Here is a 20,470-nt window from a genome sequence, read left to right on the forward strand (position 1 = left end):
TGCTTCTGTTCACCCACTAGAGAGCGTGTGACTGCACAAAACCAACACAGCAACGAATTCAGTCTAATAAAAGATCGTATTTTTCCAGAGACATACACCACCATATATTCTATGAAAAGAAAGGGACTGTTACAACCTCACACACCAAAAGCACCTCTTGTTTTAGAGGGCTCCACGATTACCTGGGACATCTGGTCCTGTCTCAAGAGGACACAGGTTCCCCGACTCCCAGGGTTCCACCAGGACCTTGCTGACATTCTTAGAGGCAGTGGCAGAACCCACAGGCCTCTGCTCAATGACACTTAAAACAGCAAAGCTGGAAAGAACGTTCTTGCTTTTGATGTACAAGTACACTATCAGAATAATTTCACAATTGGCTCTATGAGGCAAATTCTATTACACAACTCAATTTTGGGGATCAAAATCTGCAAGTGTAGTTTTGCAATGCAGTGAAATGGAGAGTGATATTTTAAGCTAACAGGTAGCGGCATTTACTTTATATACCATGTAGGGTATCTATATCTGCATTTATTTTGTAGACATGCTTCTAAAAAAGATGGCGGCAGACTTTTTAGCAGGGCCTGTTGCGACAGGACAAGGGGGAACGGCTTTAAACTAAAGGGGGGTAGATTTAGACTAGATATAAGGAAGAAATGTTTTACGCTGAGGGTGGTGAGACACTGGCACAGGTTGCCCAGAGAGGTGGTGGATGCCCCATCCCCGGAAACATTCCAGGTCAGGCTGGACGGGGCTGTGAGCAACCTGATCTAGTTGAAGATGTCCCTGCCCAGGGCAGGGGGGTTGGACCAGATGACCTTTAGATGTCCCTTCCAACCCAAACTATTCTATGATTCTATGTTTAAATGCCAAATACTCTTAAGAATGATGGGCTATTAAATTATACATTCACAGGCACAGTATAAAACAAGTCTTTTTAAAAACTTATTTAAAAGAAGTGTATCAGGCAAAAGGAAAAACGTTCTGGTTAATTTCTCTGCAAACTGGTTGCAGCGGCATTAATCGCCTCATGCTGGCCACTTTCAATGTTTCTTGTCTCTGACCTCAACAGAGTCTCTGACCCCCAGGGTTGAGGGAGCAGCAGCAGAAGCTTTTTGATGCTGTTGTTTATTTCAGCCTGCCTGCTGGAATTCTGCTTGTGGACTCTGTGCTGTAGAAACAGGTCAATTAGGATTAACAATTAGTCACTTCAAATGACTAAGAGCAACGTCAACTGGCAATGCAGAAGTGAGAAGCTCTCCAAAAAGACACCATTTCCTGGCCTCTGCCATGCAAGCTGTAGAAGAGAGCAGAGCTGTAGACCACTGCAGACCAGAGTCCAAGAGCTTTCTTTTGTAAAGTCTGCAGTTTTGAAATTTTTGTTACGATGGGAACAAAAGCATCTTTTTACTTTACATCTCCAGAGAGAAGGACGCTACAGAACACAGTATCATTACTTAACATAGCAGTAAGCAAGTAAAACGCCCATTCAGGTCCCTTCTACAGCCTAGGTATCCTGGGCACTGAGCTAAATCCAGCACATGAACTCATTGGCCAGTACAACCTCAGTGGGCAGCTCCTTAAGCCCTAGCTGCACGAGCCTCCTTGCAGGCAGGAGGTCTTCTCAGGGAACTGGAATCAGACTTTTTGTTCAACCTGAACTGTTCTCTCCCTTTCCAGAAATTTGCTTTTGGGTTGAAGATATTAATGACAATTTTTCATCACAAGAAATATGTTTTTTGGCAGAACATAGCTGTAAGCAGAAACATCTTTTTGATAGAAAAGCTTCTTGCTAAACGTTTTTTTTTTTATACTAGCTCTTGTCTTCATCATAAATAACTTCAGAACCAGCAAAGTAACCAGTCTCAACCTCAGTAATACAGTCTGAATCTGAATATTGGTATTGCTTCAGGGACTGTTTTAATAGTAATAACTTTCTCACATGAGAACTGAAATAAAAACTGCTGCATGCTAAGTAGAATCTGCACTCTAGAAATATCTTTTTGCATCCCAGAGAATGAATGACCTCACAAACAGTTGTAAAGTTGAATGGAAGCCAAAACCCCAATAAATTCAGTTTAGAAACATCAGTCCAAAGCTAGAGGCCAAGTTTGGAGGACCACCAGTGAATGGAAACTTACAGATCCACACAAATTTCAGAGTTTAATTTACTGTAGATTATCTAGTGCTGAAGATCTGAGCTGAATATGCCCACATCAAAAGCAATGGACATCTGATTATCTATTATCTTTATGTAAAGCAACGCTACAGTTGAGAGAGGATGCCAAAGAATAAGGTGCAGATGAGCTGCGACCTCTTCCATCCATCCACGATCCAAAGTTTAGTGAATATACCTACTTCGGTCAAGTGCTTCCTGTACACAGGAAGACTGTAAGCCAACAAACTTCTTCAGCCAAAGCCTATACAGACAAGTCCTGTGGAAAAAGGAGTGTTCTAAGTGCCATTTATTGTGAAATTAAATGGCAGCTTAATATTAACATTAAATGCCAAACAGACTAGGAAGTTTTGTAACTATTCGTTAACTGCAGAGCAGCGTAGATAAAACTCTTGTCTCCAGGTCAGCCTTAGAACAAGGGGTTGCGCTGCCAGATGTTCACACATCCACCAGAGACAGAGGATGACACACAAAGTCTCAAGCAGGAACTTGGATGCAGTCCCTGCAATGTGAGCCCGGTGTGCTGGACTCAAAGAGTTATGGCTGAAGAAAGAACATCAAAAAGAACTTGGAAACTCAGTGGATAAACAGATCACCTAAAGGTGTCCTGGGGCTCCTCAAAAGGAACGGTGCTGGTGCTTGCCAAATCAATGAATGCTCAGGCAGCAGTAACAAACTTAGGTGCACAGATGTGGATTCTGTAAAAGGATATCAATTAAAAAACAGACCACAATGGAAAGGAGGATGAGAGTTTGGTGGTTGTTTGCAATACACTTCTCTACAACTCATATTACATCTTCCATGCTTTCATTAAGAGAAAATATTGCACTGTGTTAAGGCCCATTTAAAACAATGAAAATCATATATATGTGGGCATAAACTTCATATTTTTAAACAAACACAGTATGCAGTGACTAAGAGATATAATTTAAAAATTATGGAAATATTTTTGCATTAAACTTATTAAGAATCTACAGAGTTCTTCAAAAAGCATCCTTAGAATTTATGGCTTTAGGCAGTACCAGGAGATTTAATTTATCACTTTGGCTCATCAGGTAAAAGAGTTCATGACTTAATTAGCTCTGTGCACTGGAAGGAGTATTTATTTCACTAATGTTTCTCTGTTAATCATGCAATTTCTGCAGGCATTTTTTTCCCACTGTGTTTGACAAAAGCGAGCTCCCAGCAAGCGGGCGAGTTCTAGCACTTGCAGTTTTTGTGCCTCCAAAGTCCTTCATTACATGACAGCATTTATAGTGGGAAAGTATTAAGTATCCGTTTCTCCACCACTCTGAAGGCTGCCTCAGTAAAAGCCCAGGAAGGGCACGGAGAGCTGGCTGTGACTTGCTGATCTAGGCCTAAGGTTAGAGCAGCTTCCAGAGGAGAGGCCGTAACAGAGAGGTCAAGGGGTGGCAGCTGGCACAGGTCTGAGTTCATCGCTGGTTTTATGCCAGCTGGGTGTTGCCATTGTTTCTGAAGGGCTACAGAAACAGTTTTCTTTCTCTTTTCTGTATTTCATACAGTACGAAGTAGTTTAATGTGGGTTTCACTGACATTTATAAACTACTTCTGTTGGGCTCACAGTTGTCTCATCTGACCCCACAGGAACAAGAAACACTCCTCAAAAAAGAAGAGCCAAACAAACTATATTGCACACAGCTAGCAAATGGTTTGCTCCCATATATCCCATCAGAGGAAAGTGTGTTTTAACACGAGGGAGCTGCCAGGTTATAACCAGGATTATGCCAGTAAAGATAGTATGACAGACATTAGCAGGGATTCTCCTAGTGTAATGTGTAACAAGTCCTACCTCCAATTTATGTGCTGCAAAACCCACTCCATCTTTAACCAGCAAATCATTTCTGTGATTACAATGTAGTGTGCAAAGAGCTGCAGTTCTCTACATGCCAGGACAGGTAAAAGGCTTGGCATGAACCCATTATTTCTACTGAGAGCAGAGCTTATAATCTAATGGGTGTTTCAAATAAAATGTTTTCTTTGCAGCTGCAACATTGAAAGAGAGTCTACAGCAGTTTTCTGCGTATCACTAAGACAGGCATAAAGCAAAACCTACAGACTTTGAGAATCGGCAAATCAATATTTTATAGTTACTCTGTACTTCTTGAAAGACTGTAATGCTTCTTACAGACAAAAAAAAGTACCAAATTTGGTACATTCTGACAACCTCAAAGCAGTTCTTAAAACTTTCTGGACGAATCGTCAGTTTGTCGTGTGAGGCAGGTATCATGGGTGCTGCTGGCATTCAACAGAAGGGAAAAGAAAGGAGAAAAGCTGACAGGCATGAAGAAGAGGATGTGAACAGAGAAGAATCCTGGGACCACTTTAAATACCTACAGCACTGAAAAACAGCACATTCAGAGGGGAATTAATCTGAGCAGTTTCAGCTCTGTAGAGGCTAGACAGATAGGCATCTCTAGGCTGCCTGATGGCAATCAATAGGAGAGAGGCACCTACCTCCACAGGATAACTTGTGCTGTCCTACCATGCAAGCCCAACATACATCCTCCTGTAGGATGTCAGAAAGTAAAGCTGCCTTGCCTTTAGAGAGGTGAAATAAATCCTAATCACCACGTTAAGTCATAAGAGAGCCCAGGAAACATCTGAGAGCTGTTTGATCTTATGTGTAGTGAAGTCATTTGCATAACAGGTTCATTCGAAAAATGAAAGCAGGATGCTAGCAAATGACTAAAATGATTCTGTCTAAAGAACGGATGGGGAAGTCCTAGTCACTTCCTCCTGCATCCACTGCAGATGCAGGTGCGGAGGCTGGTCGCTGTGGTAACACACACCCACATGGATCCTGGTCTCATGTTCACTGTGTGTGGCAACAAAAAAGGATGGGAGACAGCATTTTTTCTTATTAGCTCTTAAAATCAGCCTGGTATGACTAAATTGCAGCAGTGGTACTTTAGAAGTTAAATAACTGCTTAATTTCCGTAACATGAAGGTGTTCTTACTCCATCCCTATACTATTGCAATTACTAAACTAAAAGGATGATCAAACTTTAAAAAAAAAACCCCAAACCCCCAAAATTCCCAACCCCTTCTCCCACACCTGATGCCCTAAACCTATCTCCAATTCATAGCAAACACCTTGGACCTCAAAATGCCACACTCCAAAAAGTGAGCAGATCTTACTCTGTACAATTAAAATTCTGTGCAAGGAAGGAGTAATACTGAAATGCATTATACTTACAGTAGTCAGGAATATATGTCAAGGTGAACATAGCCCTGAAGCTTAATGTATGTGAGAGCTGCCAGAGCTATTAATTAGCTGACAGAATGAGGAAAAGTAGTTGATGCGTGAACAAAAGCAACAACTAGAGACAGCAAAACCAGCCTTGAAATCTCTTAGTGAAGAGTTACACAGTGCAGATGGTCTTCTGTAGCCAGAGAGACAGTTTAAGGACTCTCAAGGCAAAAGGTTGTTTTACTGAGGAGGTAGCTTGCAGAGCTTTATGTAGATACAGAAGGTAAATTCACTCGTACCATTTCTGTGGAAGGTATTTCTCCAATCCAGTATGAACAGTGCTTTGATTGGACTGCAAGAGGAAATGGCTTGAGCAAGTCAAAAGACGGCACTAATTACTAGAGAGAAAAAACAGTGTCTCATATTGGGCAAAGAAAAATTGAAAAACTCCATTAGGTCAATACACTGTGTGAACTAAATTGAGGATAAAACTTTACCCATGGTATTTGGCTATTGTCTTCCCATAATCTCAACATTAGGTATGAAGTTCACTGGTTTCCGTGACCTCTGGTGTCAAATGGTGCAATCCAGGAACACCAGCTGATCATCTCTACCACAAGAAGGTTTCAGATCTCAGCTGTGCCAAAAATCACAGAGAATTACTGCAGTTAACACTTCTAGCCAGGGTCAACTTGAGTTCCAAAATTATATTCTGGCCACCTGATGCCTTCACGATGTAACAACTGTTCTGACATTCCCACAGTGTGACACAAATGGTTGACAGTGCACTAGGACAGACTTTTGCAAAACTGTAAAATCCTTCCTACTAAACCTACCAACAACATCATGATTTTAGAGTGCTATTCAAGAAACATCTCAAGAGAGAAATCTTCTGCCCTACAGAACTCATACAAAGTGGAGAAGACAGAAAACGAAGTGGACTGGCAGAGAAAGATGCTCATATAGGACAATACAAATGTCTTACTGCTTGTAACGGTACAGATCTCCTTTGGTGGTTTGCCATGACACAGAAATACACAAGAAGGTGCTTACCCAAAGCCAGCGGCAGCTGGTGCCGTTAAGTCCCAGCACTGTCTTCTAGAGATCGGCAAAGAGCAGGGCCAACATAGTCAGCAAAGGCCAAGTATGTGAAATTCAAAATGCCAAACCAAAGACCAAATGAATCCCAAACCATTAATTTTGGAAAGCCCTTTCTTTATAAGCCTCTTATGCTCCTCTATTCCTATTGTTCGCTAGAAATAGGATCACTCTCAGAAGTTTAATGCTGCATTAACAACAGCTTTTTCCATTTCAATTACCCCACTGTAGAGTGGGGAGTGAAAATGGAAAAAGTGTATTGGCCTTTCTGAAGCATATGAACTCTTCCTTTGCCAGAGAAGCCTGAGCTTATTTGGATCACCTTATAACCTTTTTTCCAAACCTGTTCAACATCCAAAACCAAATAACAAACACATAAAGTAACTTAGCCTAGCAGATACTTCAAGAAAAAATAAGTATTATCCCCAAACAATTGCACTTCAGGAAAAAAAAAACCCAAGGCTTCAGTTCAGAAAGGGCATCACAAGCCAAAGAGAGCTTTAACAAATGCCTAGGTTTAGTCATGTATTTTAATCCCGCTGATTTCACAGGGATTTAAATGTTGGCTTAATTTATGCATGCAGAACTTTTAAAGTGCTTTACTGAATATGGGCCAAAGGAAATGGATGCCTTTTGCAGCTTGTCCTTAAGAACCAGAATATTTCACTCAACATCAATGATTAAAACAGTTAAAGCAGTTCCTAAAGGCAGTGATACAGTAAGAAAATGCCTTTCCATTCACCATTCCCTTTTTAAGTAGGGCTCAGAACGATAAAGTTTTCTTCCACATGCCCTACTGCCACAGGTAGAGTTTTGTCAGATGATTTGCGCAGGTCCCTCTCCAATCTCTACAGTTCTGTGATGTTCTCTTCACCATGTTCAAATATAGTTACGATTCCAGCATCTTAGGCATAGATCCTCAAAGGTTAATCAGTTCCTACCTAGGCTGACAAAGACTGTGTACCATTGGACCATGCACTAAACTTGGGAACTAATCAAGGTATGTTAGAGCTCTCTAGTAGCAGGAAATTCACTGAACGCTGACCAGCTGCCCCACTGTAATACACCAGCTGACTGCCCACAGTTAGTTTTAAATCATGCCGGGAGACAGCTACTCACACATCAGCACTGCTGCTCCTGGAAGCCCTTCCCGTGCCATGGAGCGCGCCTGCAAATAGACAAGCAAATACAGTCAGTGAGTTCCCCTGCCTTTCTCTGGACAACTTTTAAGGTTTAATAATTGGATTCTTTCTCTATCCACCTTTCTAAAGGAAATTGTCTAAATATTACTGAAACCCGCTTGGATACCTTTGCGAAGTGATGGAGAAGGATCATTTAGGTTTAGCCAGCAGTACAGTTGGGATGTCAGAAGCTAGAAGGCACATAAACTTGCAAAAAAAAAAAAAAAAAAAATTCTAAGTGCATAGTTTGAGAAACCTGTACAGGCCCAGGGTGCAGATATGTTTAACTTGAGCTGAAGCTCATGATTCAGATCTCCCCTTCTTTTTTGTTAAGGAAACTATTTTATTATATGCATTGTTTTAATACAGTTTGGGGGTTTTTAAACTGGGAGGAGTAGAAGAATATAGCAACTACATATGCACAGATATATCATTTTGTGGACAACAGTTTATTACAGAGTAAGAAACAAAATAAGCTTTTATACAAATTAGAAAACTGTGACAAAGTATCAGCTAAATATTACAGTACTAGACCATGTCTCAAGCTATAATTTTTGATTTATAAGTCAATTACACAGGATAATTAACGCACAGGTCCATCTCATTCATCAATAAATATTTCACTATTTAATACCCTCCAAAGAAGAAAGTCAGAAACTCAAGGTCATTTGCAGATTACTTCAAGCATGGCTGTCATTTTGGAAATAACTACATTAAAATCCATGTACAAATATCTACCTTTCAGCACAGATGAATTTGAAGATCAACAGATGTAGTTAATGATGCATTAACATTCCCATCTGAAACTTGTTATGACCGCATGTACAGCACCTCCCTCAGCGTCCAGCCAACGTTGTAAGACTACCAGATCCCACCAGAAGGGTGGATCTCAACTGAAGATTTAAACTGGTTTGTCAACCATGTCAATGAGATTCAATTATTTTAATTTTTTGCTACATACTTAATGAAAAGCACTACGATAATTTTTCTAAAGTAAAAAATTATTTCATGATGGGGATCTTAATTAAAGCAATACTGCTTATCAATATTACCTGGGCAGGAAAGGCTACTACCCATATCTGAAAATTCCCTTGAATTTTAATTACCTCACACCCCGATATTTTCATGCTTTCAAAGCATCAAGACTTTTTAAGACCTAATAAAACTGATTCAGTGTTCTCGCACTTGTCCCCAGATACACATAAGCAAGTCACAGATTCTTCAGTATTTTGAAACAAAACCAAACATTAAAAAAATCGGTGTCTTTTTGACCAAACTATTCAATCCGAATATGCAAAACAGTTTAGTGAGCAAAATTGCCCCTTCCCAAAGACAGATCAAAAAATTTTGCAATGTCTAAAAGGTTTGGCAGCTAGCCCAAGCTAGGTCTATCAGTTCCCTTTGGTCAACAAAGCAATAAAGCACTATATGAAAGGAGCTCATTTGCCTTTTAGTAGAGGATCAACTGTCTTCTGAAGGTGGCTATGCCTCCACCTCTAATAGTGAGATTCTGGGGTTCAGAGGCTAAAGGACCTAGGAGACTAGTTTATAGAGAGATGAACTCCACCTTTGAGCTTCGGAGCAAATGCACGCATGTAAGGCTATATATGAAGAGTCAGGTTGTGACATGAAGCAAGCGTCCCTCACCTTTGGCAGACTGCATTTAAAGTTGCTTTATCTTTTATAAGTTTGTGTGTGCTGGCATCTTTATTTTGGATTTTCACAGTTTTAGGGTAGACTGTTAGCATTTTTATTTGAATGAATATAAATTCATTTGGCCTGGAAAACAACTGAGTAGGGTTTTGTTTGTTTGTTTGTTTAAAATCACCACAGAAAAGTAATGGCTGGTGTTCAGGAACACCATCCTGGTACTTCAGCCTGAAGAACCCCAAAGTTTTCACTCATCTTGCCCATTCATTTTTAGCCTTCAGCATGTCTTACTGCGTGACTAACTCTACAATACTTTGCTTGCTATGAACAGGCACTTTTTCCTCATATTTCCATTTACTGTTCTTGCAGAACATGAAAAGACCACCTTTCCAGAAATAAGATCAGTAAAAGTCTTGTATGTTACATAAGAGAAAGATTATCATAATAAGAACAATCCACCACAGTATGAATCTGACTTTGCTCCCTCTGATGATTTGCAATCTAGTTCTCTTAAAAAAAAAAGAAAAAGTTATAATGTTAGTTTACTAGCTCAGTTCAGATTTTATTTTCCTTGCACAGTTCTTCATCTATCTGTCAGTTGCTGCCAGACATTGGACATCTGACCATGAGAGAGGAGAATACAGTCAAAGCTGATTATTAGCTACATCCAAGGGACTGGAATGTCAGTGACCGATCCTAATACATACATATGAGGAAGGAAAGAAACTGAAAAGCTTGAAGCAGACATATTCTTAACACTGGAATATTAGAACACTGTATTAAAACACATCTTCACTTCTGTAAAAGCTCCCTCTTTGCTCAGTTCATTTACATTATGTGTCATATACTCAGTAGGAGGCTGTTACAACATGTATAAACACATAAAACCTTATTTTAATGCAGTATGTAAAAAGAAATCCCTGGATATTGAACAACTGAAACAGAAAGATGGAAGAGAGAAAGGTGTATTTATCATTTTGGGGCTAATGGATTTTTTAAAATCATGTTAAATCATAGAGGACATGGAAATTCATTTTCCTGCTTAATTCTGTCAACATTTTTTCCTCTGACAGCTATGCATGTTTATCTTGTTTTTGTATAGGATGAGCAATTCCTCTCTGAAAACAGATTTATGAAACATACATCTACAGTAAATCCTACAACTCTGTTGGTACTGGAGAAGTAGCTGGGAAGATCCAAGGCTTTACTATCTCAAGAGAAACTTTGACACCACAGCCAGGCTTTTATGCATTCATCCCCTAACAGAAACAGTCAGCTTCCTCCCAGAAATGCATGATTGCCTCTGTTTGTTAGCTGCTTGATTGCCAGAGAATGGAATAGGAAACTCTGAGGAGTTCGAGTTTTTCCCTGTATCAAATGTCAAATGGTGGTGGTGGTGGGGGGAATCACGTCTTTTTCATTCCTAAATGTATCAGTCCAGTTTTGTCTCTTTGGATCTGAAAAATTTTCATCACAACCTCATTCCCAGTACCACCTCTAGACTCTCCAATCCCTTTGTCCAGAAGCCCCCAAACTCCAGGAGACGGATAAGCAGTGTGGAAGGTCCCCTATTCAAGAATGATACTGTGGTCTATTCCAAACACATCACAGCTACTGCTGTTTAGAGAATCTGAGGTTGTCAGAGAGAAGGAATTCCAGTTCAACAGTATCATCAGTGGTCTCTACTGGTACATTACTCTTTTCCACAGGGGGGGAGTAATTCCGTACTTCATGTCTTGAAGCTAATATCCTTGAAGTCCCATTGCAAGAACATGCCTCTGGTTGTCTGATGTTGTCTGAGCAAATACGGTTTGGATGGTAAACGCCTGGACAGGAATTTGGTTGGCAATGACTAGGGACATAGTATTTAGTTGCCACCGGACTTGATTCTATTTGATGATGAAAAGGATTATTAGCCACACAACAAGTCTGGAGACAGTTATTTTTGAATCCATGATGAAGGCCTAATTTAGCAATAAGGGGCTTCCCAACATTAACTTCCTTTCTTTCATCCATTGTATCTTCTATTCCTGGATACTCATAGTGCAAGCACACAGTGAAGATCAAGTGCTCCTGCAAAAAAGGAAAGGGGGGTGGGTGGGTGGGGAATTGAAAGAAAAAAAACAGTTATGCTTCCTCCCCAAATAAACAACATAGGAAACACTTGAGGAGGCATAGTCTACTGGAGAAGGAGACTAACCTTTTTAGGAGCTAAAGACACATATTAGGCAACACTTGTTTAGTAAGGATGTCTTTTGGTTAATACTTGCTTACCTGATAGTATTTATTTCTAGAAGCACTTATATTAACACCAGCTGCCAAAAGCACTGAAGAAGAGGTATCAAGCGATGCCCAGCACACAAGTTCATGACACAAAGATACAGAGATAAACTTAACAGTGCCACAGTATGTTGAAGTGAGAACCTTTCAAAAACTGCATGCCCAAGAGCACAGGTTGGAATGGAAGGAGATGATATGTAACGTTTTCATCTCCTACGAATGACTTTGTAAGATGCAGCTCTGCTACAGGTCACATTCTTGTACTATAGGGAACAGGAACATCCCCACAGTGTGCAATAGCTTATCTTCACAAAAATAATCATCTTGTCAAAGTTCAGTACGGGCCTAGAAAATACCAAGTTCCTTGCACAACGGTATCAGTCCTGCATATGCATTGATTCCCTGGCTTTTATCTTTCAGCTAAGAAACTAAAATTACTAAATTGCGCTATTAGCAATTTTTTCCCTCCAATTATTATATAGACAATACACAGCTACCTCAACAGAACTGCAAAGCAACATGATTAATCTAAATTATCTGAACAAACTTGTGGGGAATAATATATATTAACCCTTAGTTTTTGCAGTGAACTTAGCCTGGTGTAGAGGCAGTGTTTGGGAAGGTCCTTTGATACTAAATAGCTTCCGGTTTCCTCAGGAGTTCCTTTATTGGCCTCTTTAGGATCCACATCCAGGTCCTGTTGCAAGAAAAAAATGAAAACTTAACTGAAGGTACAGAATTTGTACATCATAAAATAGTTAGCAGTATTTCTTTTTATAAAGTCAGCATTTTCTTCTTAAAAAGAAAGAAACCATCAATCTTGGATTACTTGCAAAGGCTGCTGAAATCACTGTTAGTCACAGGCAGAAGGGGTTACATTTGAGGTTACCCTCTTTTGCTGATGGTTCCTGTCAAACTTGACGTGCTTGCTTCAGGGTTGCTCTTTTTTACCTAACTTCTACTATGAAGTACGGTATTACAACACTAATTCTGTGGGCTAAAAATACATGTATTTATTATGCACATTAACTCAAATATTTTATTCATAAAGCATCAGGAGTGTCCTGTTCGTTCTATCTAAAAAGGTTTTCTGCCCCATGTCCTCTTTCATTGACATCAGAAAAGAAGTTTTTTTGCCCCAAGGAGCCTTCTGTTTTACTCGTATCCTTCACTTTACTGTGATCAGCTGAGTAACATCAATGGAACTGGACAGGATCACCCAGGTGCACAGAACTGTAAAACTAAAGCCTAAGAAACCTTGTCCTGCAAGGTAGATGTGCCCTCAGCTCACATAGGAGCTACTGACATTTAACATCTTCAATTAAATGTAACAAATACTTGATATTAGAAAATGAAAAACAAAGGAGACTTTGAAAAAGATGACCCCAGATTCATTTTAATGTATTTTTATATATATTAAAAAATATGCATTAAAAAAAAAGTAAATGTGTGTCTGTACAGACACACACATGTAAGCACCTGATTTCAACAGTTTAGACCCATTTTGTTACAAAAGATGCAGTTTGACATGGACAGACCAGACAGTTTTCAACTTCAGTGGAGGTAGATCACCGAGACACCAATAGGAAGCACTTACAAGTGCGAAGTCTGTAACGTAGGCTCTGCAAACTACTATTTCAGGTGGCTTCTTTACTATTCGTGTGTAGATTATCATGACATTGGAAAACTCGGCTGCAAACCCCAACTGAATCTGAACACCACATTTGAATTCAAGATACATACTTTCTGGAAGCTCTGCAAATAAATAACACATCATTACATTCTAAATAAAACTTCGCATATGTATTTTCTATTTTTTTCTTTTTTTTTTTTAATTCAAAAGTTTTAAAAGGTATAGACCTCTTCCTCCTGCCCTCCCTCTACCTATCACTTACATATTTACACTGAAGCAAACCAGGTTAGAAGCTAACTAGGCAGCAATACTGTCTGCTAGTATCACACAGTAACTGGCAGACACTGCCAGAGAGAGCTGACTCAACTTCTGCTTCGCAGGTTTCTTTCCAAACTCTGTGCAACTAGCAAGGCAACATTTACTGTAACTAGGATATAGCTTACTGACCCAAGAATTTGTTTACGTATCTGTAATCAAACCAGAAAGGTTAATATGGTATATATCCAGTATATAGGACACACAGCTATAGCATTATAAGAACCTTTGAGTTTGATAGCAGAACAAGTTTCAGGTTCATTTTTTTCCTTTCACAGGCTATGCACATATTCTAGCCCGCAGCATTTTTCTTCTTTATATCTTGGATCTTTCGCAATCCGTAGGAATGTATCTAAATGTGCTCAAGGGTCAATGACATCATTCTGTGTCTGTATGCTTTGTACTGATTTTTCTACTCCCACTGGAAGTGGAATATTTAACATTATCATAGACACACCTTTATATAAATATAAAGGTTATTCTCTTCCCAAATTCCAAACACATTCTCTTCTATGCATGGCTTGAAACAAATAAACCATAAGATAACATTATGTGTTTATAATTTTTGTCTTGCATTTCAATCATTTAACAAACAAGAATTAAGGGCTTGATTCCACAAATAAAAATCTACATCTGTGAAAGAGTCTGACTACACGACTAGTTGTCTTGAAAATGCCACCCCTGACCCTCTACCCAATCTGTCAAAGAAATTTTAAAATGTACTCCCAACATATTTAGGTGAAAAAGATAAAAAGGTCTTAAACCCCACTACCCTTCTTAAAAGAGGTCTAGAAAGCCTGGAACTGATTTCACCCTTATTTTAGTTTTCTTAGTTATATACACTGAAAACTCCTTTTCATCATGCACTTTTACCATACAGCTCAAGTGGCTATTATAGGCGATGACTTTAGAATGAGATTAATGATGTCTTAAAAGTGTCATTGTTAGACACAAACAGATTACTAGGAGATTATTCCAGGAGGCAGACATCATCTAAGTCTCCCCTATAGTGTTTGACTCGTCTTAAATATACTTACTCAGGATGAATTCTGCATGTCACCTTGTTCATTATAATCTCATGTATAGGTAAACCCCAACACAAATATTTCCAAGATCTGAACATACTAATGAAAATTCAGATATGAACTTGAATTTCTTCCATTTCTGTTCAATATCACAACCCACAGACTAGAGATTATTAAGGAAGGACATCCTCTTATTTTTCCCATCGTGCCGGTAGGATCATCTAAAAGTAGACTGTACTATACCATGAGCTTTGGCCCACTGTAGGTTCCGCGCCAGAGACTCTGCAGAAGATACGGTTTGTTGAATGGGATCAGTTAATGCCCTTTTCTCAGACAAACTGCTGCGGATCTCCAAAGCTTGCTTGCCTTTGGTAAGGTGACACTTGCCCATATCTAAAAATAAGATGCATATAGTTTCTCTCAAAATCAATGCTGCTGAAATTCTAATTAAATTAAGTACATCACTGCAACGTTGTCTGGTTGCTGTGGTTATGCCAGTGTTGGTACTTCCATAAAAACTTGCAGTTTCAGAAGTATTCATTGCTCAGTTATTCATTCACTTAAGGCTAAAACAGCATGCCAGATGCCTGCAGAGAATCCTGAGGGTTTTGCATGTGTCCTAGTCAACGTGCTCACGTTTTTCAAAACCAGTTCAAGCAATATCACAGCTCTGAATCAGTAAGGTCCTAATTAAAGTGACTAATTTCAAGAACGTGAATAATACCACTGGAGGGGATTTCTAAAGAATTGGAGGCAAGTGGAGTATTTTAGGGGTCAATAAAGGGGCCAATATTGTTTATTTATCATCATCACTAACGACCTGGATGACAGGACAGAGTGCACCCTCAGCAAGTTTGCAGATGATTAAAAACTGAGAGGAGTAGCTGATACACCAGAGGGTTGTACTGCCATTCAGAGGGACCTGTACAGGCTGTAGAATTGGGCAGAGAGCAATTTCATGCAGTTCAACAATGGGAAACACTGAGTCCTGCACCTGGGCAGGAATAACCCCGTGTACCAGTACAGAAGGGACTGACTCACTAGAAAGCAGCTCTGCAAAGAAGGACCTTGGGGACCTGGTGGACACCACATTGATCATGAGCCAGCAATGCATTCTTGTGGCAAAGGCAGCCAACAGGAATACCGTTGCCAGCAGGCCAAGGGAGGTGATCCTTCCTCTCTTGTCAGCACTGGTGAGGCCACATCTGGAGTGCTGGGTCCAGTGCTGGGCTCACCAGTAGAAGAACGACATGTACATACTGGAGAGAGTGCAGTGAAGGGTCACAGAGATGAGGGGCCTGGAACACCTCTCGTATGAGAGAGTATGAGGGAACTGAAGCATCTTTTGTATGAGTAGATGCTAAGCGTGCTGAGACTGTTTAGACTGGAGAGAACGTGGCTCAGGTGACTTCTTATCAATATGTATAAATAGTTGATGAGGGAAAGTAAAACAGACAGAGCCAGACTCTTCTCAGTTAAGTGTGACAGTACAAGAGGAAGCAGATGCAAACTGAAATAGAGAAAATTCCATTTAACCATAAGAAACAACTTTTTTACTCTAAGCGTGATCAAACACTGGGACAGGTTGTGCAGGGAGACTTGTGGAGTCTTCATCCTTGGAGACGTTCAAAATGCACATGGACAAGGTTGTGAGCAACCATCTCTAGTTTACTCTACTTTGAGCAACAGGGTTGGACTTGACAATCTCCAGAGGTCCTTTCCAACTTTAACCAGTCTGCGATTCAAACTTACTCCAATTTATTAGGGTCTCCCTATATTTAGTTCAATTACATTTAAAGGTGACATTTTCAGATAGTTTTGCTGCATGCAGAAACTCAAAACCTATGGCCTGCAAAGCGAATTAAAAAAAAAATCCTGGAAAATTTCCATTTACGAGTTCATTAAAAAAATGAAATAATGAAGGCTATTTACATGGAACACTTTTAACTTGAACACTCCTTTAGAACATTTTCAAGTGTCATCAGTGCACCAATGTACTCACTAACACCCAATATCGGGTAACACTGACAACAAAACACCCAATATTTAGCAATACTGACAACAATCGTTGTCATGTTACCTGACAAATCAATCTTTCTCTCCACTCTGTGTTCAAGAATGAGATAAGTAATAGGTCACATGTCAGAACATCTACAGCATGTGACATTAACCTGGCACTACAGACAAAACAATAAGAGTCAGTCGTATTTTACAGGACATTGCAGGAAGTGTAAGGAAAGTGGGTGCCGGCAGAATTGTGACATGTTCTTATGGGGAAGCCACAAAGGTGGGGGGAAGAGGAGAGAGAAATCTCAGAGAATACTAACCCACTTAAGAACACCCAAAAGCAATGACAAAAAGGATGAGGGGAGGAAGAGAGTGAGAATATTTTTGGGTATTTGTTCATTATAAAATTTGTAAACTTATGCAAGTTGAAAGACTGGTTGGTCTGTGACCATTGCAGAATACACGTGGGTGTCTGTTCTACTCCTACTCCTGCTTTGAACAGGCTGACAATGGGAGAACGCGGGATAAAAACTAAAGACGTAGTATATAAATAAACTACAGACATAGTATTGATGCTAGGATGAGTGGATTACAGGGTTCTCTTTTCACAAAACAGTAACAGTCAGAATGTCCCAGAAGGCAAGAAAGATGAAGGAAAGGGAATATATTTGGGCCTGCTTCAAAACAGCGTTTCAGGAACAATGGTTTAATGAATTTGGGCCTAAATACAGCAGCTGGTGAGCATCCAGCAGGAGGAGCTTTATCAGAGCTTCTCCCAGGCTTTCAGGAAACACAGCTATAGCTAGCTGCAAATGAGAGGACAGCAAGTCCTCAAATTCCTCCTTTGTATTTAGGTAATGGCAAAATTGAGTAGCACTGTAAGCAAATAAAAAGCACAAATCTTAATGCGAAAAGCACTCTGCTTGACTACAGCTGGCAAAAGAAGAAAAACACATCAGCCTGTAAAAAAAAAATAAAAAAAAATCATCAATCAATTTCAGCCCTAGGCTTTGGAGTAATCATTTCAGTTTTAGCCTCTGCAGATCCTATTTCTTCAGGATAGTTCTGAGATCTGAAATTTTATTTAACTTTTCACAGAAACTTCATGGAAAGTTTAACAGGTAAGACTGAAAATACAGAATGGTAAGTTTGTTTTATGGGATCTAGTCAAACAGCACACTAACTATAAGCAAAAAGACAGAGAATATATATGAGAATATATACTAGACAAACAAGCAAACAGTAACCCAAGACCCATCACATTTCAGTTTACATCCTGGGGGTACGCTGGATTCCTATTGCCATCAATTTGACATAAATTCCATGCTTATATTTCAGCTAGTCAACCAATAATCTCTTCCCTTTCCTCAGTAGAGCACTGACACAAGCTCTGTTGGTTTAATCTTTGCATTTCATTTTCAACAGTCTGACCAGTTGACAGCAGAACTTTACCATGCATTTAGGATCCTCTTGGATTTTTTTCTGCTTTTTGGATCCCTATCAAAAGACAGACTGGGCAAAATTCTGAGACCTGCAGTTGCACTAAGTACACTGGACACCACAGCAGAACTTGGCTGATTCCGTACATTACGTACAAATAACAGACTCTTACGCAGACAGTTCTTTGTTAATGGCTGTATCTATTATCCTATGTTTTGAGCAAATGTTTACACAGAAGCAATACATTTTCCCTTAGCAGTTTTCACTTTAGCACTTCTTCCATCAATTATAAAAGACAATTAATTACTGAACCAGACATATTAAAACAGTGGATTGCCCTTTACAGTGCACTTATACCCTTTGATAGAGAGCAAATAATTATCATTGCTATAGCACACTTTGAGGTAGGTAGGACTCAGTTTAAACAAACGTGGAAGCGACTGGACTACCACTAGCAGCTAACACCACAAGACAGAAGAGTAATTTCTGTGGATGGATGTCCTGGTTTCGGCAGGGCTAGAGGTAATTTCCTTCTTAGTAGCTGGTACAGTGCTGAGTTTTGGATTTAGGACAAGAACAATGTTGATAACGCACTGATGATTTAGTTGTTGCTAGGTAATGCTTACACCAGTCAAGGACTTTTCAGCTTCCCATGCTCTACCGACTGAGAAGGCTGGAGGTGCACAAGAAGCTGGGAGGGGGCACAGCCAGGACAGCTGACCCAAACTGGCCAAAGGGACATTCCATACCATGGGACGTCATGCTCAGTACATAAACTGGGGAAAGCTGGCCGGGGGGGCCGCTGCTCCGGGACTAGCTGGGCATCAGTCGGCGGGTGGTGAGCAATTGCACTGTGCATCACTTGCTTTGTGTATTATTATTATTATTATTGCTATTATTATTTTATTTCAATTATTAAACTGTTTTTATCTCAACCCAAGAGTTTTTCTCACTTCTACTCTTCCAATTCTCTCCCCCATCCCACTGGGGGTGGTGGGTGGAGGAGTAAGCAAGCGACTGTGTGGTACTCAGTTGCTGACTGAGGTTAAACTACAACAATGTACAATTCAAAGCTGCATGCAGAAAGACACTCAGAACAAATAAGGTTCACTAAAAAGGAGAGTATAAAATTGATAACTATTAAAGCAGCTCAAATCCCTTTATAATATCATGATCTTTGTTAACGTGCTGCCCAGTAGCACCTGCTTCTTGATAAAAGCTGCTATTTTAACAAAATGCAACAAGAGCTTGAAGTAGTGTAACACATTCACCATGAGAAAAATGACATTTAAGCAAAGAAGTTTTTAGTAATGCAGGCTGAGAAGACTGTTAGTGCAGTAAGCTGGAGTTTACCTTCTGCAACCTCATCAAGCAGTACAGTAATCTTCTTGTCTTCTAACAAACGGTCCTTCAAGAACTTCATGAAGATTCCATTGGCCAACCCTGACTGCTGAATTTCAAAAGCTTCTGCTCCTTGGCACCTATGAGATCATCAATATCAGAAAAGGAAAAAAACACTGAAACATCTGCATGATTAAGATCAACATGAGGACAAGAGTAAAGTTATTTTGGGAATGGGGGAAAGAAACCCTACAATTTGAAAACCAGGTTGTGTCTAAGGCGAACCTGCTCTTCATGTTCATTTGCAAGCAACTCATTCTGGGAAGATTTCACTTACAATCAAGCCACAGACCAGAGCTGATGTAAAACTGTTTATATGAGGAGCTTAAATTTCTCACAGAAGACTTCATTAAAGCTCTTGACTACTTCTATTCAACAGCTTGTGCACTTGACTTGAAAACTGATAGACAGAGGTTATTTAGCTTTCTGCTTAAGTAACCTCTTCAAATAGTTTCAACTGCAATTGAAACTTTATTCTTTACACCCAGAATAAGAAACACAGGGGCCAATCCATATGCTACTCCTCCAATAATTCATTACTTTCTATTTCTAACACTTTTTTTTCCAGAAATTTAACTTGCATTAACAGAGGAGACACACGACCGAAGAGGGTACAGCATGTAGGTTATAGTTCATCAACTGCTCCACAGTACTTGACCTTCTGTACAAGCTCACAGTGCAGCAAGTACCATTAGGAACACACAGGACATAACTCCTCCTTCCCCATCAGCACAAAGAAACAGAACATTATGGGTCTGAGGGTAAAATTTGCTTTTTTCTTCTCTGTGTTTTTTTCATCTCTAATAAATAATACTTAGATGAGTAGAGCACTCCTACAAGTGACCATCAGAAAAAGATCAGGAACACTGTCCAGCGGTTTCTGGTTTGCTGAATGCAGTTCTCTCACTGGCATTACCCTATATCTGAATTGGAACGTTAAATACTGGGAATATGCATTTCCACAGTCAGTTGACTGTGGAATGATCAAAGAATGAAGTAAAAAAGATAGTATGAGGACACAGATATGGATATAAATTACTGTTCCTTTAACACCAC

At 39.7% G+C, this 20,470-nt stretch overlaps 1 protein-coding gene across 1 annotated transcript in view; it reads right to left on the reverse strand.

Moving 5' to 3' along the window:
* Positions 1–10,731: 10,731 nt before the first annotated feature.
* MALT1 (mucosa associated lymphoid tissue lymphoma translocation gene 1) overlaps positions 10,732–20,470 on the reverse strand; it is a 38,543-nt gene continuing 28,804 nt past the window's right edge. Inside the window, exons 13-17 of the mRNA XM_009323109.1 lie at positions 19,367–19,494; positions 14,810–14,959; positions 13,191–13,348; positions 12,165–12,290; positions 10,732–11,386 (exon numbers count right to left, since the gene is read on the reverse strand). Coding sequence (XP_009321384.1) covers positions 10,925–11,386; positions 12,165–12,290; positions 13,191–13,348; positions 14,810–14,959; positions 19,367–19,494 — 1,024 coding nt within the window. The 3' untranslated portion in view covers positions 10,732–10,924. The remainder of the gene's footprint in view (positions 11,387–12,164; positions 12,291–13,190; positions 13,349–14,809; positions 14,960–19,366; positions 19,495–20,470) is intronic.

This window comes from Pygoscelis adeliae, unplaced genomic scaffold (assembly GCF_000699105.1).
Source record: "Pygoscelis adeliae isolate BGI_AS28 unplaced genomic scaffold, ASM69910v1 Scaffold174, whole genome shotgun sequence".
In the NCBI taxonomy this organism is placed as follows: domain Eukaryota; kingdom Metazoa; phylum Chordata; class Aves; order Sphenisciformes; family Spheniscidae; genus Pygoscelis; species Pygoscelis adeliae.